The 16,058-nt window shown below is 43.0% G+C and overlaps 1 protein-coding gene across 2 annotated transcripts in view; it reads right to left on the bottom strand.

Moving 5' to 3' along the window:
• Positions 1 to 14,529, bottom strand: part of Kdsr (3-ketodihydrosphingosine reductase) — a 30,912-nt gene extending 16,383 nt beyond the window's left edge. The window contains exons 1-6 of one of the 2 annotated variants that reach the window (XM_020175299.2): positions 14,332 to 14,527; positions 10,579 to 10,668; positions 8,326 to 8,382; positions 5,899 to 5,964; positions 5,276 to 5,371; positions 1,192 to 1,383 (exon numbers count right to left, since the gene is read on the bottom strand). In XM_020175299.2, coding sequence (XP_020030888.1) covers positions 1,192 to 1,383; positions 5,276 to 5,371; positions 5,899 to 5,964; positions 8,326 to 8,382; positions 10,579 to 10,668; positions 14,332 to 14,439 — 609 coding nt within the window. In that variant the 5' untranslated portion in view covers positions 14,440 to 14,527. Of the gene's footprint in view, positions 1 to 1,191; positions 1,384 to 5,275; positions 5,372 to 5,898; positions 5,965 to 8,325; positions 8,383 to 10,578; positions 10,669 to 14,331 lie in introns of both variants that reach the window. The other variant, XM_020175300.2, reaches the window with a different exon arrangement.
• Between the last annotated feature and the right edge of the window lie 1,529 nt (positions 14,530 to 16,058).

Genomic DNA, 16,058 nt, shown 5'->3' with positions numbered 1-16,058 from the left:
GGGAGTGTGGTGCAATACAGTGCCTACCTGGCAAGTGTAAGGCCATGAGTTCAAACCCTAGTACCTCACAAAGTGACCTAGCACCTTTCAAAATGACAACTGCAAAAGAAATACCAGTCTCTTTGTTTGAAATTTCACAGCCCTGCATGTCCTATTGGTTTAGCATACTGCAATCACCAAGGATTGAGTAACCAGGGACTGAACTCAGGGCCCAGTCCTCAGATCTATTATTGATTAAGGGCATTTCACCAGCTGGTAACAGTGAATCTGATGGCTGGTTCCCTTGGTAGAAGAACAGCACAGTCTATCAACCTCTAAGTGGTCCATTAGGTAACATCATAGGTAGTGTTAAACTTCAATGTACACTGCAAGAGAAAGAATTTTACCTTGCCTCTTTAGCCATGTGACACATTTGTGATGCTTCCCACGCCTCACATGTGACTGTGACACCGAAGTCTACTTCCCAGAGCCGAGGTGTAAGGCTGCTCTAACATGACACTTAAGCAAATCCTAACTATACCCTTCCTCCACATGTTCCAGTAACTGTAAGAAAAGGCACTCACTTTCTTCAACATTTAAGATACAAAAATATAAGGAGTAGGAGAGTTGAATGACTTTTTTTTTTTAATTCTAGGCCTCTCGCTTTATAGATGAGGTCACTGAGACAAGTTAAGATAACAGTTAGTACCTGATTCAAGCTCTTCCCTTCAACATTTACTCTTATTGTTCTTTTCTGAAACACAGTCTCACTATGTACCCCAGGCTGATGTCAAACTTGTGATCCTCCACCTCAGTCTATGTGCTGGGATTACAGGTGTATATATCATCACACCCAATGAACATTACTAATTTTATTAGTCAATCATAAGGACAGATCTTTTTGTTAAAGAAAGATCTCTACATAAAAAAAAAAAATCTAACCTTAAATATATACCAGTATATTAGACCAGTAATAACATGAAGATTTTACTCGCACTTTGTATATTCAACAGGCAAAAATCCCACAATCCCCTTTGCCTCTGCCATAAATATAACCTTCATGCAACGAGAAGGGTGAATTGCAAAACTCAGGGTTGAGTTAATTCTCTTGCACTAATGTCAACTGTACAAACTCTAATACAATAGTATGTGTGAAGGAGCTAGCAAACTCTAAGCTAGAGGAGTAAATACCAGCACGAAAGTAACTTTTACCTCCATCTGCAGAGCTTCAGCCAGTCCCCTTATGGCAAACTTGGATGAAGAGTAGGCTGTGAACCCAAATAACCCCAACTGTCCTGCCTGGGAGGACACAAACACAATTCTGCCCACCCGGCGCTCCTTCATGGTAGTGATCACTGCCCGGCTGGGGTACACGCTGCCCAGGTAATTAATGCTCATTAACTTCTGCAGGGAACAAAGAAGACACGTGAGGAGGAAACAAGGTCAAAAGCCTGATCAGAGGGAATTCTGTGTCTTCCCAGCTTTTCTCCATGGACATCTACGAAACGGGGAGCTCAAGAGATCTGGTAAGTGAATGAATGATTACATGATTAAATGATCCTGCAGATAAGACCTGACGCTTGGGGCCTGCCCTTTGAAGCCTATTTCAATGTAGTCTTGATTTCTCACAATGACAACAGTCACATCTTGGCTGAAATCCTGTGAAAATTAGTGTTCTCCTTATAAAAAATACATGGCATATTGTAGATGATAGTTTTTGAAAGACAGTACTAGGACAGAGCTTCTGAATATTTCCAGTCCTACTAGTTCTAAGCTAAGGAAAGATCTCGTGGGGTTTAGGCCTTGGCTTTGCCGTTTACTACCTGTTTGAAGATGAATGAGAAAGCAGACTTTACTAGTTTTCTCAGCAGAAAATAAAGTTAATCTTGGAATTACCTCAGGATATTATTGCAGGAATTAGAAGAGAAAATTTAAGGGAAGCCCTCATGCAGCTCCTGGCCCACAGTAAATGTTCCTTAGATGTTGGCACTTACGTTTAGATGGGTAAGAACTTACAAAGATACAAACAGCTATGCTTCCCTCATCCTGAAAACGCTTAATACCTTAAATGTTAACTCAAGAATCTACGGATGTTAAATGTTTCTACATAAAAGTCTTATACAAATGTTAGATCCATCATTACAAAAATCTACATAGTTTAACCAAGAAACTGCACATAAATCATGTGGTAAACACAATAGGATGGTAAACAACTTTCAAAAATAGTGAGCAGAAACAGGATTACGTTGTAAATTTATAAACAGCAGAAGGCAGGCAATACTTAAACTACAACTGTAACTATTTTATTTTGCAAAACCAAAGACATACAGAAAATTGTGATCATATTAGGATGCTGGGCTTCCATTTTTTTTTCACAGAATGTTTTAATAGCATGATATTGTTTTGATAATTAAGTATATGAAAAAAGATGGCTCACTGAGTTAACCTCAGCTCCTTTAGGTACCCCGCAAAAATTTCAGTAGAGGTTTTTTAAAGGGAAGGATCTGGCTATGGGTGTGGCTCAGTGATAGAGCACTTACCTCTCATTCGTGAGAACCTGGGTTTAATCCCCAGCACCACAAAAAAACAGGAAGGACAAAGAAAACAGAAATGAAAATAACAGCAATAACACTTTGGAAGTTGAAAAGAATGAGGAGCGATGACTACTTTGGCAGAACATAGAAAACAATGCTAAGCAGGAAAAAAGGAACTAGAAGGCAGAATTACACCACAGAAACCCCAAAGGCTCAAGCAACAGAAGCTACGTCTGCAGTGGGATGGAGGCACAGGGCTGAAAGACAGCAGAGAGGACTAAAAGCCTATGTGAAAGTCAGGAGGAAACAGCCCAGATGTCTCACCGTCAAACAGATAAGCACACGTGGTATATCTACCAACCTGTAGACCAAAATGAGAAGTAATCCATGCTACCGTGAAAAGCCAGACATGAACGGGCATGTGTCACATGCTTACAGATTGACTGGTGATGGCCATGGGTCCAGGAATTGGAAGCAACCGTTCAATAGGCTAAACAGGAGCATCACAAGTTCAAGGTCAGCCTCGGCTATCTATCAGCTTCAAGGCAAGCCTTGGTTACACAGAGACTCTATCTCAAACAAACAAAGAAAACCAAACAAACGAAAGAGCTCGTTTTAGGTTTATGTATTTGACCTCACTTTTAAAAAACGCTGTTTTGGGGCAGTAACAACAACAAAACAGTGCAATGCTTGAGGCCCTCCCCCTCTCCACAGAGCAGAAAAGGGACTTTTAACTCTCACTTTATCTAGAAAGTCTGTCTAGACACTGACCACAGAGAAACCAACTCTCTCGCCCACTTCACTCTCACAACATTGCAGACAGGAACATATTTCCTAGGCAGGAGGCTAAGAATTGTCTTCAGGGTTTCTGATCAACCCAAGAGACAAGACCTGCAGAGACTGACCCTGAATCCCCCTGAAGACACAGCCTAAACCATCACCCTACAGAGGACTTCAAACCAAGCAGTGCTACTCACGGGCACAGAACTCCCCATTCGGGCCCTGAATGTCCCATTCTTAATGTGAAAACACGGCCAGGGATCACCAGACACTGTCCAACACAAAATACAGAGCCACTGGCTTCTGACTAGAAATAAAGTCACAGAAGAAGCAAAGATAAAGAAAGGACAAAAGAAACCTTACAAATAAAGATAAATCTCACTATCTTCAGGCTTAGGGTTGACGAGGTACAGCACCAAGAAGCCATGAAGAAACAATTAAAAGGAAGATGCAGAGAAGTGAATTGGGTTCCCCAGGACCACCCCAAGTTTGCTGATTCACTAGAAGGTCTCAAAATCCTCAGCCACATGGTCACAGTCATGACTAATACTCATTAGAGGGTAAACACAGGCACAAAATCAGCAGAAGGAAATCACACCCGGGCAAAGTCCAGAAGAAACCCAGAGCAAGCTTCCAAGAATCCTCTCCCAGAGGAGTCACGAGGGACCTGCTTAATTTCTGCAGCAGTGAGTTGTGATCACACATGCTTTGCATTTTCTCCTTGTCACTGACACTGCCTCACATTCTCTTGCTAGTAAACAACTGGCCAGCTCCACAGAAGGTTCACTTGGTTACCTAGGCACTGCCATCACGCACAGAAACATAAACCACCACTTCTCCTGCCCCACAACCCACTTTTGGGGTCGAGGCTCTCCAATCACATATTCATTTACAACCACACAACTATTATTCATCAGTCCAGGTACTGTTTGCTGTGCAATGTTTAGTGAGGTTGACTGCACATTCTCACTCTTTTATCATCTTACCTACACACACACACATGTTTAGAAATCACACGCACACATAAACACAGAGACACCTACTCTTCTTTTTCTGGCTACCTCCCAATTCTTTTGCTTCATCACTTCATGCCTAGACAACAACTATTTTACAAATCTCCCCCCCATTCCTTCCAAACAAAGGTGTACCAGTCTAGACAATTCTCTGCACACCATGCTGATAAAGGCGCCTTAAGACACTTGCGTCTCACCATTTGCTTCTATCTACACCCTGACTTTCCTGCATGTCTTGGGTACATCCTGGAATTTATGATGCTTTTCCACAGACTATGAGAAGAAAGGCAGCTACAATACTGACCCAGCAGTCTCCTTACCTTCCTGTGAGAGAAAAGTAATTTAACTTTGCAGAGTCAAGCATTCCAAACCCATTACCACAATGAAAGCTCAATAAAACACAAAGAAAAAGATGGTTGAGGCAATGCCAACTACAAAACATTTTGCACTTAAAAGAGATTTTGAACGTAATGTTCATTTCTTTGGTGCTGAGGTAAGTCACTAATTGAGGTTCCAAGGTGGAATTGTTTTAAAACATAAATAAGATACATCATCTTCTTGTCTTGACTTGAGAACTCCAACAAGACTGTTCTTCAACTTTTTTGGTCTGTCATTGTTAATAATGCTGACATCTGCCATGAACACCGAACATCAGCTGGTTGACAAAGATGCTATCTTGAACATGCAATCTATACCACATTAGATTAGATTACAACAGAAATCTATGTCACATTAGATGTTCTGTTCTCATTTTACAGCTGAGAAAACTGAGGTTTACAGACTTGTGCAAACTCTTAAGTTTCAATGGTCACAGCTGAGGGACCAAAACCTTGTCAGTCTTCCTCTAGTCTTCTCACACTTCTAGAAATACCCAAAGGTATTCATCTATTTCATTCTTGAAGGCTTTATCCAAGGCTTACTCTACTTTTAATATATAGTCTACTCCAGTGAGAAAACACTTTCACTTACTTCAAAAGTGCTAACCTCGAGATCTTCAAATTTTCCCGACAGCGACATTCCTGCACAGTTCACAAGCATGTCCACCGGACCCAGCTTTTCCTGTGCCTAGAAAAATGCATCAGAGTGGCATTAAGAGATAGAAGAGAATCAATTAGCAGTAAATCAAAGCTAATAAATAAAATCTATGAAACTCTTAAGCCTACAGGGAAGATTTACCAATTCCAAGCCACATAGCAAAATGGTAAGAACCAGTCCAAACTCAAGCAATTAGCTAGGCATGGTGGCTCAAGTCTGTAATCCTAGCTACTCAGGAGGCAGAGATCATGAGGATTGTGGTTCAAGGCCAATCTGGACAAAAAGTTCAAGATACCCCAATAAGCTGAGTGCAGTGGTGTGTGCCTGCCACGCTAGCTATGCAGGAAGCGTAAGTAGGAAGGCAGTCCAGTTTGGTCTAGCCAAAAGTGAGACCCTCTCTCAAAAATAACTAAAGCAAAAAGGGCTGGCGTGTGGCTCAAGTGGTAGAGCAGCTACCTAGCAAGTGCAAGGCCCTGAGTTCAATCCCCATTACTACCAAATAACGATAATAATAATAATAATAATAATAATGAACTATAACCAGCCCAGCCTCTTACTTGTTTTATGACATTCTCAACTTGGTTATAGTCTTGAGATACATCAACTGAGATACAAAGTACCACCTATTAAAAAGGAAAAAAAAATGATCAGAGATATACAGGTGTCAAAATATTTTTTGAAGATTTTTTTTTAAATTAAAAGCAACTCATTCCAATGGAGACAAAGAACAATTTTAGAAGTACAGATTGCAGTGTTTGACATTCAGTGATGGTACAATGAATAAAGGCACATTCACAAAGAATGGTGTGCAGCACGCAGGTGGGATTATGAGTCCAGGGGGAGTGTGGGGTGGGTGCTGAAGAGAGCAGGAAAACGTTTAGGAAGCCTGGTGTTATAGTTCAGGTAAGTGTCCCCAAGAGCCATGTATACAAGGCTTGGTATCATCAGCCCGTGGCATTACTAGGAGATGATGAGACCTTTAAAATGTAGGGCCTACTGGGGGGTGTGCCCTTGAAGGGGATATTGGGACCTGGATGCCTTCCCGTCTCTCTTTGCTTTCTGGCCACCAGGAGATCAATAGCTTTGCTCTGACATGCGCTCCCCTCCATAATGTACTGCCTCTCCACAGGCCCAAAAGCAAGAGTGCCAAGCAACCATGGACTGAAACCTCTGAAGCCCTGAGTCAAGATAAGCTTTTCCTTCTTATAAGTTAATTATTTCAGGGGTTTCGTCTCAGTGGTGGAAAGCTGACTAGCACACCTGAGCTCTAAACCTGTCTACTGGCTGTGCAGAACCTTAAAGGGTGAAGAGTCCCCACCTCTGCCCTGCAAATAAGGGTACCAGAGCCGATGATAATCAACATTGTCTCCAGCTCCAAAATGCCACACTGAATGGTTAAACAAAAGTAGGCTGGGTACAGTGGTGGGAGGCTGAGGCAGGAGGATCAGAGGACTGCCAAGACCTTATCTAAAAAACAAAAGGCAACTAACAGCACAGTGAAAGACTATTTAAAACTCATCCGAAAGGCAAAAATTGAAAATCTGCTAACACCAAGAGCTAGCAAGGAAGTAGAGCATCCACACAGGTGGGAAAGTAAGCACTTTGGTGTGGTGAGCGAGAAGGCACATGTATCCACAACTCAGAAAGGAATGCTCCATCCTTGCACATGTGCACAGAGACACAGTAAAAAACTTCTGTAATAGCACAAACAAAACAAACACAAAAAAAGAAAAACCAAAATTTCCACCAACAGTAGAACTGATAAGAAAAAGCAGTTTAGACACACAACTGAATACTATAGAGCAATAAAAAAAATTAAGTGAAATTGGGCACAGTGGCACACGTCTGTAGTCCCAGCTACTTGGGAGGCTGAGGTGAAAGGATGACTTGAGCCCAGGAGTTCAAGTCCAGCCTGGGCAACATAGGGAGACCCAGTATCAAAATAAGCAAGCGAATAAATAAGTAAACTCCTTTATGAAGCAGCACAGGGATTTTAAAAGTAGTACTGAATGAAGAGAGTTGCACAAAGATGCATAAATGAATGATGTCATATAAATCAAGATCAGTACTTGCTAGGGCAGGGAGCAGGTGAAAGAGGCTAGGAAGCTGATGAATATGGAGACTGTGGAGGGATGGGAATGTCCTAAAACTGATTGTGGTGACAGGTGCACAACTCTGTACACTTTGAAGAGGGCAATTGTACATAGCAGGAATTATATCTCAATAATGCTAATTAAGAAAATAGGAATGATTCCAGGCATGGTGGTGCAAGCCTGTAATTTCGGCACTCCAGGAGGCTGAGGCAAGAGGATTGTGAGTTCAGCGAGAGAAACCCAGTGAGTTTCTGTGACAAAAAACCCAAAAAATAAAAAATAAAAAAAAAAAAGATGCTATAAACTTCAAAAATATCCAAAACAACAACAAATACTATCTAGGGTCAAGCAAATTTTACGATAGATAGTAAAATTTTAAAGAAAAGAAAAGCAAACAAGCATCAACACAAAAATCAGGCTTGGAATAGTTTTAGGAATGTCAAACTGGTATGAGGCACACAGAGACTTCAGAAACCCTGGTAAGTTCCATCGTTTTAATTTGGGTAATGGGTGTATAGCTATTAATTTGTCATTATGTGTTATTATAAAATATATAAATTCCACAACACCGCATAATTTTACATACTCTTTCTTCTTAAATATTCATATAAAGTTTCTTTAAATACATGGCTGAAATAAAATCATTTTCTTGTTAGACACTGTTATTTGGCTATTTGAGGAGGTATATGAGAGCCTAGACAATTTTTTTTGATAATAATTTAAGTTCCCAGCCAATTCAACTTCACCTCTTTAAAAAGAGCCTAATACGTATTTTAATCAGGAAAATTCTGTAATGCTTTCAATCACCTATTCACAATGAAGTAAAACCTTTTCCCTTTCTACGACTGTGCGGCTGGGTTCAGAAAAGGTGAGGTAAGACAACGCACACACCTGTTTAGTGTTAATAGAGTACTTCTCCACTTCTTTCTTTGCCTGCAGTAGTTTGTCCTGAAAGCAATACAGAGCTGTTAGAACGGGTGATTGTCTGGAGCCTGTCTGCTCACTTGCTGGAAAGGAGAGAAAAAGTAATAAATATTTATTCAATAAAAGACAAAAAACAGCACCCACAAGTGACTATGGGCTGGATTCGATGAAAGAAGAAAAATAGGTTAAGCTGTGAATTAGGAATAGCAAGATTTTAAATTCATTGCAAAGAAGAATAAACAAACCCTAAGATCCCAATGAACAGTACTAATTGATGATGGTCACCTTATCGATTCTAATAAACATTTTGATCTGACATTCTTTATCAGTGACATAAAACAGAAGCAATCACACTGCTATACAACACTTCACAAGGCTGACAGTGTGTCATTCCATGGTATAGGGGTTTTCGTAAGAAATAGTCCAATATTATCCTTCTCACTTATGAAAGCAAATACAGTAAAAATCACTTCTTAGATGACTAGGCAAACCTATGCCTGGCTACTTTCAAAAACAGTCTTCAAACCAGGCACTACTGACTCACGCCTATAATTCTAGTTACTTGAGAGCTGAGATCAGGACTATCGCAGTTTGAGACCAGCCTAGACAAATAGGTCACAAGACCTCATCTCTAAAACAACCAGAGCAAAATGGATTGCAGGCATGGCTCAAGTGGTACAACACCAGCTTTGCAAGTGCTGAAGCCCTGAATTCAAACCCCAGTGCCACCAAAAATAAAAGAATAAATAAATAAAATTAAAATACTCTTGAGATCAGCAAAGCTACCCATGGAATTAAGTAGTTCTTCCTAGGTCTCAATTTTGTTTTGTTTTTGCTTACTTTCAAGAAAACAGATATCAGTTTGCAGAATCTTACTTTGTCATGAAAGTACTTAAATATAAGATGAGAGCTGCAAAGGACAAAGGGGAGAAGAATCCTTCCAAAGAACATGGATGGTTTCCAAACACTAATGTGTCTATAGCAAAATAATATTGTTCTAGTAATAAGGATATACACAATGTGACTTTGCCAAGATTGGAATGAAAAACTATATTAGAAACTAAGGAATTTCTCCATTCTAGAAGGCTCTTCTGCACATTCAACTGTAGCTTCTCAGGGACCCTGTGTCAGTTCCTGCCACCTGTGCCCCTGGCCTCTTCTGGCTATACTCTCATTAGTCTGGCATCAAATATCAGCCTTGTTAAAAACTCACAAAATGACACTGTATTAAATCTGTGTTTCCACTCATGTAAGGTGGCTTCAATGTCAGAGCAAATTCATTGTTAGAGAAGTCATGGTATAAACAAAAGACAGGTACCTAATTTTGCTTTTTCTAGTTTTTCAAAGAAATTATGTGTCGTATTTAAATTGTGTGTTGTATTTAAATATTTTTCCCCAGAGGCCCTTCCTGGTCTGCTCTCCCACCAGGCTCTTTTCCGCCACCTCGCTGCCTAACCCATTAATCTACACTGGCACTCTCATCTCTGTTATTTCTTTCTTCATTTTCTCACTCAATAAATCTGTTTTGAGCACCTGTATCATCCCAAGACTATGCTCTCTATTCAAGAACAGTAACCACACAGCCATGGCCACTGCCCCTGGCCTCGATACAGCATGAGAGGACATCAGGATTATTTTGTGTGCACACACAGTGAAATTGCTTTGTGCTCTGAAAACAACCTTGGAAAGCATATGGACCCTAAAAAAAAAGAGAGAGACCATGTATCAGCTTGTCCCAGAAAAACCTGTTTTTTTCTGTGGTTGTCCTGTAATCTATGGATTTCATTAGAACTATGTATCATGTCAGGAGCAAATGATGGAGAAAACTGACAGATAACACCTCCACCCCTTCAGGTATCAGCTTCAGAATCAGGAACACCTACATACTTTCAGGATTAGCTTCTGTATTGACTGCCAGCATGCCTGAGTTCCTGTGATCAGGTATGCTACAATGCCATGTCTTGCCTCTTCTATCTCAAGATCTGTGTTGCCTGTGATGGTGCCTGAAGTGGTAATGGCATGAAATAAGTATTTGTTGAGCTGATCAGACTTGAACAGAGAAGTCCTTGGCCTAAACGCAAGAAAGAATCAGTAGTTCAAGAATCACAGGACAAATCACAGAAGTAAGCGCTTCCAGCACAGGTGTGAATACCAAGACACTTAGCACACCTCTTCAACTAAGGTTGAGTAAGTCAGTACGAAGGAACCTCGAAGACTTACCTCATTCCGTGCAACCAGAGTTATAAATGCTCCTTGTTTATAGCACTCAATAGCAATACACTTCCCAATGCCACTGGAACCTCCTGTAACCTACAAACAAAAATGGAAAGATCTTCTTAGCACTTGCAACTTCTCCTCTGGAAGGAGTTTCTTTAAAATAACTATGATAGGACTGGAGGTGTAGTTCAGGGATACGGGGCTTGCCTGGCATTCTCCCTGGGTTCAATCCCCAGCACCAAAAGATAGGATGGCGGTGGACTCAAAACACACAGCTTCTTCACACCAAATTTAATGTCTGGAGTAAGTGCAAGCATGAAGGATTATACTGTCAGCAGGACTTTCTGCCTTGACTGCTTTCAGTACTGAACTATAAACTACACAACTTCAATAGTTTTCTGAGTCTACTAGAGGGGGAGAACCCTAGCTAAGAAATAATCCATCAGTCTGTCTCTGATTCCAAATCCAAATGAGTATTATTTCCTTCTTGTATACCTGTGCAAGACTAGTTCTAAAAGATTATGTTACAGGGCTGGGATACCAGGCAGTGGTAGAGCCCTTGTCTAGCATGTATACGGCCATGGGCTGAAACCCAGATCCACAAAAAAAATTATATATGAATTACAAATATATATACACATGACATCATGTCAAAAAACTTAAAGGGTTCACAATATTGCATCAGAAAGCTGTATCAAAACAGCCATTTCCCTAGAGCTAGGCATTTGAACTACTTCAGATATTTTATTGTCACATACAAATCATGCTGTAAGGGACATCTCCCATTCTATGATTTTAATATCATGAAGCCTCTCCTAGGCAAAGGTATGCATCTCCATGTGACCTGCAGACACCCCCCATATCTCTTCAGCCTTGACTTGCCACCAATGGAGAGATTTATTTGGTGGATAATTAACCAAATTTCTACCAAGGATCACTATAAAAAATATACCTGTTGCCTGGTTTAAGTGTTGTCTCTGAGAAGGTCCTTGCTATCAGGAAATTTCATAGTTGTTTTAGCTTATTAAATTTCACCATGCTGGGTGCTGCTGGCTCGTGCCTGTAACCCATAGTACCTAGCAGGGGCCTTGAAGTGTCCTGAGTGTTCCATCACGCCACCTGTCTCAGCTGCTTAGGTGCTCCTCCACCCATATCACCCACACTCGACTTCTAACTCCTATCACCTTGCAGAGCTCAGTTCAAGTATCCCCTTCCCAATATTCACTCAGTCCTGACCTTACCTGTCACCATCCATCTACGCTATGCAGCTACTTACAGATACATCTTGGCTTCTTGGCCAGACTCTCAATTCCTTAAGGACAAACACCAGGTCCAATGGATCTCGTGAGCATAGCTGCTAAATAAATACTTGCCTACATTAATCTGCAGAATGGCATATGATGACATTTCCCAGAAAATATGCTAAAAAACCTTTATAAATACAATTTCCCTGTTTATTATCTAATGAATCCATGGAAGTGGAAGTTAAGTTACTGAGAAAATTTCTATGATCTAAAGTGTTATGTAAAGAACAGCGTTGTTATTATCACTGTCCTTTTTCTAGTGTACATAGGAAAGCCAGCCAGGTAAACTTACTGCAAAGCACACACAAGGTTTAAAGCTAACAGTTTTAAGATCTCTCCATAAGACTTCAACTTTTGGATCAGGGTTCTTGGGAAACTACCTTGTAGTCAAGCCAGCTAATTCTTAGATGGTGTCTAAGAATATAGGCCAATTCTCGCTGTCTTATTCTGCATGTAATGAGAAACTTCAGAGGTTTTCACGATGGCTGAGAAAAATGGTACATTTATATTGAGTTGTCTGACAAGTACAAAACTGAACCCAGGTGGGGAACACTAAGCAGGCTAATTACCTTTTTTTTTTTAATCGTTCCCTCTTATTCATTGCAAATATCATTTAAATGTTACTGTCCCTTTAACTACTTCATATAGCATTTATTAAGGGCACCATGAACTGGCTGGCCTCCAGGAGAGCTGCTCCCAGTGAGGGAGGACTGAAATAAGCATCTAGCGTGTGAGACGTGCTGTACAGCCTCACCACTGCAGTCAGACAGAGCACCAGCATGGAACAGTCCTGACAATGAAGCAGTACACAGGTACAAGTCGTTCATGCTGTCACACAGAGACAGTCTACAGGATCACTTCCACCCTGATAGCCAACTGTGCTCCTGACAAGTCTCAAGTAAATTACACTTTGCTCTTCTTAGGACAGTAAAAAAGATTATCTATATACACATACATATATAACGTATGTCTCACTTATAGTAGTATTAAGGCAGGATGGTAGAAATAAGAAATCCTTGGTCTATCCCAACAGATGTGGCATTTGTTATCTCACCTGCGACTGGAGCTTGATGCAAACAGGACTAGTGTCAAGGTTAAATGAAACTGTCTTGTAAATACTGAATCAAAATTTTCATTCTGACTGGATTTCCTTTTAATTTTTTTTCCAAGTTATTAAAGTTCTGAAAGAATTCAACTTTTCAGGCCATGCTTTCGGAACAGAAGTTCTCTTGTGGATGTGAAACTTTCAGAAAGTAGTATAATTGTAGTTTGGCTCTCTCTCATCTACACTCAACTCCTCACCATAGACATCAGCAGCAATAGTTGGAAATAACCAATAGTTTTACAAAGGAGAAATGAAAGAAAATATTTCGTCATCCACAAACCTTTGTTCAGATTTAAAGCACACTAAGATCAATGACCATCCTATCCTATAACCACTCAGTGAGGAGGCTCGGGTGGCAGCAGGGACACACAAGCACAGACACTTAGGTCACCAGAAGATGCATGCTGCCAGCTTAGTAACTGGCTGTCCTTATTCATGATCCCCCGCCTGGCCTGGTGTGCCTCGGGCTGTTGAGTGCACTGGTGAGAAAGCCACCACCACTACTGAGAACTGCAGGGTGCAGGGCGCAGGGGAGGAGGCGCACTGGGGTTTGCAAGGTGCTATAATTGCAGAATAGGGATCGCTGAATACACCAGCTTCCGGTTAGAATCAAACCCAAGAGCGCACACCTCCTTCGATCCTACAGCCCTAACCAGGTCCTTTAGCTCATCCTTCCGACTCTGGAGAGACGGAATAGGATTGCAGTGGGGTGCCAATGGGCAAAGCTCGGGTCGAGCTCAGAGACCACCACGGGACACGGAACAGAAGCGTTCCAACACCACTGGGCGACAACTCCAGACCAGTGTGGGTGCTGAGCAGTTTATCCCCCAGATGAGTCACTTCCTGGAGTCCTCTGGCCATTGCTCCTTCTATCACTCGCACAGGCCATCCTCCTGTCCCGAGCTGCGTCGGCGGGTCCCGGAGGGAGGCCAGGACCCCCGCCCGGGTTCGCGTCCGCATCTTGCGCGCCACCGATCGCTTGGCAAAGTTTCTCAGCCTCTCTGTTGACTCATCGGGAAATCTGAGGACCCAAACACCCACACCCGGGGATGCTCGAGGGATTAACAATCAGCCACCGAGACCCTGGAGCCGTGGGATCCCGGCTGGCTGGCGCTGTCCCCGTCGCAGGCTCTCCGGCCCCGGGAGGAGTCAGACGCCGAGGAAGGCGGGTCCCCAAGGCCGGGCGCCCGGCCCGAAAGGGCAGTGCCAGCGCGGACGGAGCAGGTGACCCTCTCCATTTGGCGCTGTCTTCATGGAACCATGGCCTGGAGGACCAGGCGGCGACCTCGGTCGCGGGCCAGCCAAGCAGGCCGGGGGCCCGAGGCGCAGCAACAGGAGGCCACTTACCACCACATGCGCGCCAGGCAGGGCAAGGGGCTTGGGACTGATGAGCGGAGACACCATGTAGAGCAGTAGCACGAAGGCCACGAGGCCGGCGGCAGCCAGCAGCAGCATCGCGGGGCCGGGGGCGGCGCGGGCTCCGGCACCGGAGCGCAGGGAGGCGGCAGCGGTGGCGGCGGCGGCGGGCCGATCACGCGCGGCCGCGCAGCAGGAGCTCGGAGTGTTTGGGTTTGCGGGAGGGCGGGCCCGCAGCGGAGGGGAAGAGGAGGAGCCCGGGAGGGGCGCAACCGGGGCGGGGCATGGGGGGCGGGGAAGCGCGGCCGCCGACACAGGGGCTTCACCCGGGCCCGGGGTCCCCCCGCCCCTTAACGTGGGGACCCGGCGGCGCAGCCTCGGCTCCGGGACCCGGACGCGGAAAGGGCAGCGCCACCCGCGATCGCGCCCGGCCAGGGCCGGGACGGTGGCTCCGATGGTTTCGAGGTTGCCTCTTAGGACCCCGTAGAGCAGGTGTCAATCCCCCGAGCTCCGCCATCTAGCTCCAGGGCTGCGGGGAGCAGGGAAGATCGCAAACGGTGGCTCTAGGATCTCCGGATCTTGTTCAGCGCGAGAGGCGGAGACTGAAATCCAGGTTCCAGTTCATATTTTCCTGGCAGACTTAGAAAATGGTCTCAGCCCACTTTCGCTTTCCACAGGACCCGGAAAGACTTAACATGGAGTTCTGAAAAATCACTGAGATCATCCAATTTCCTGGAGCTCAGAGTTATTAACCCAGGCAGGTCCAAAACAAAACATGCAAACCCAGTTCCGCATCAGAGTTTACAGTTGTCACCACAACCAACTCCAGACCATTTTTGTCATCACCCGAAAGTCTGTAATCATTAGCTACCACTCTCCATTTTCTCCCAAATCCTGCCCAGCCTCAGGCAATCACTACTCTGTCTCTACAGATTTGCCTGTTCTGGATTTTTCATGTAAATGGAATCACAGTAGTTAGCAGCCATTGTGTCTGACCTTTCACTTAGCATGATGTTTTCAAGGTTCATCCACAGTGTGCAATATCTCAGTATTTCATTTCTTTGTATTGCCTAATACTATTCTATTGTATGGGTATAGTTTTCCATTCATCAATTGATGGATTTTATATTCCTTCCACTTTTTTTTTTTTGGCTCTTACAAATAAATGCTACTGTGAACATTCTTGTGCTAGTTTTTGTGTGGACACACGTTTTCATTTCTCTTGGGTATAGGTCTAGGAATAGAATTGCTAGATCTCATGGTAACTCTGCATAGCCCTTTAAGGGATTACCAGGGTGTTTTCCAAAGTAACTGCACCATTTTACACTCCCACCAACACTTTCTGTGGGTTCCAATTTCTCCACATCCTCACGAAGATTTGTTATCATCTTTTTGATTATAGCCCTTCTACTGGCATGAACTCATATCGTGGTTTTGATTTGTATAAGGTATATATTTTTGTTGGCTTTTTTTTGAAGAAACACTGTTATATTACAAACAGTAAGGAACAAAAGGAATTGATTTGAATTTTTCTCTCTTGGCATATTGCCGAGTTAGCTAAACTGCAAGATTTGAAGGCACAATATCCAAGACTTGTGACACCAGTTGCAAGTCTGAGGGATTCTCAAACCACCTTCAATTAATTGATGGTTTAGTGGAAAGTCTTAGAACTCACTGAAAACAATTACACTCATGGTTGTGGTTTATTACAGGGAAAG

This window comes from Castor canadensis, chromosome 4, assembly GCF_047511655.1.
Source record: "Castor canadensis chromosome 4, mCasCan1.hap1v2, whole genome shotgun sequence".
NCBI lineage: Eukaryota > Metazoa > Chordata > Mammalia > Rodentia > Castoridae > Castor > Castor canadensis.
This window is presented reverse-complemented; position numbering and strand designations above follow the sequence as displayed.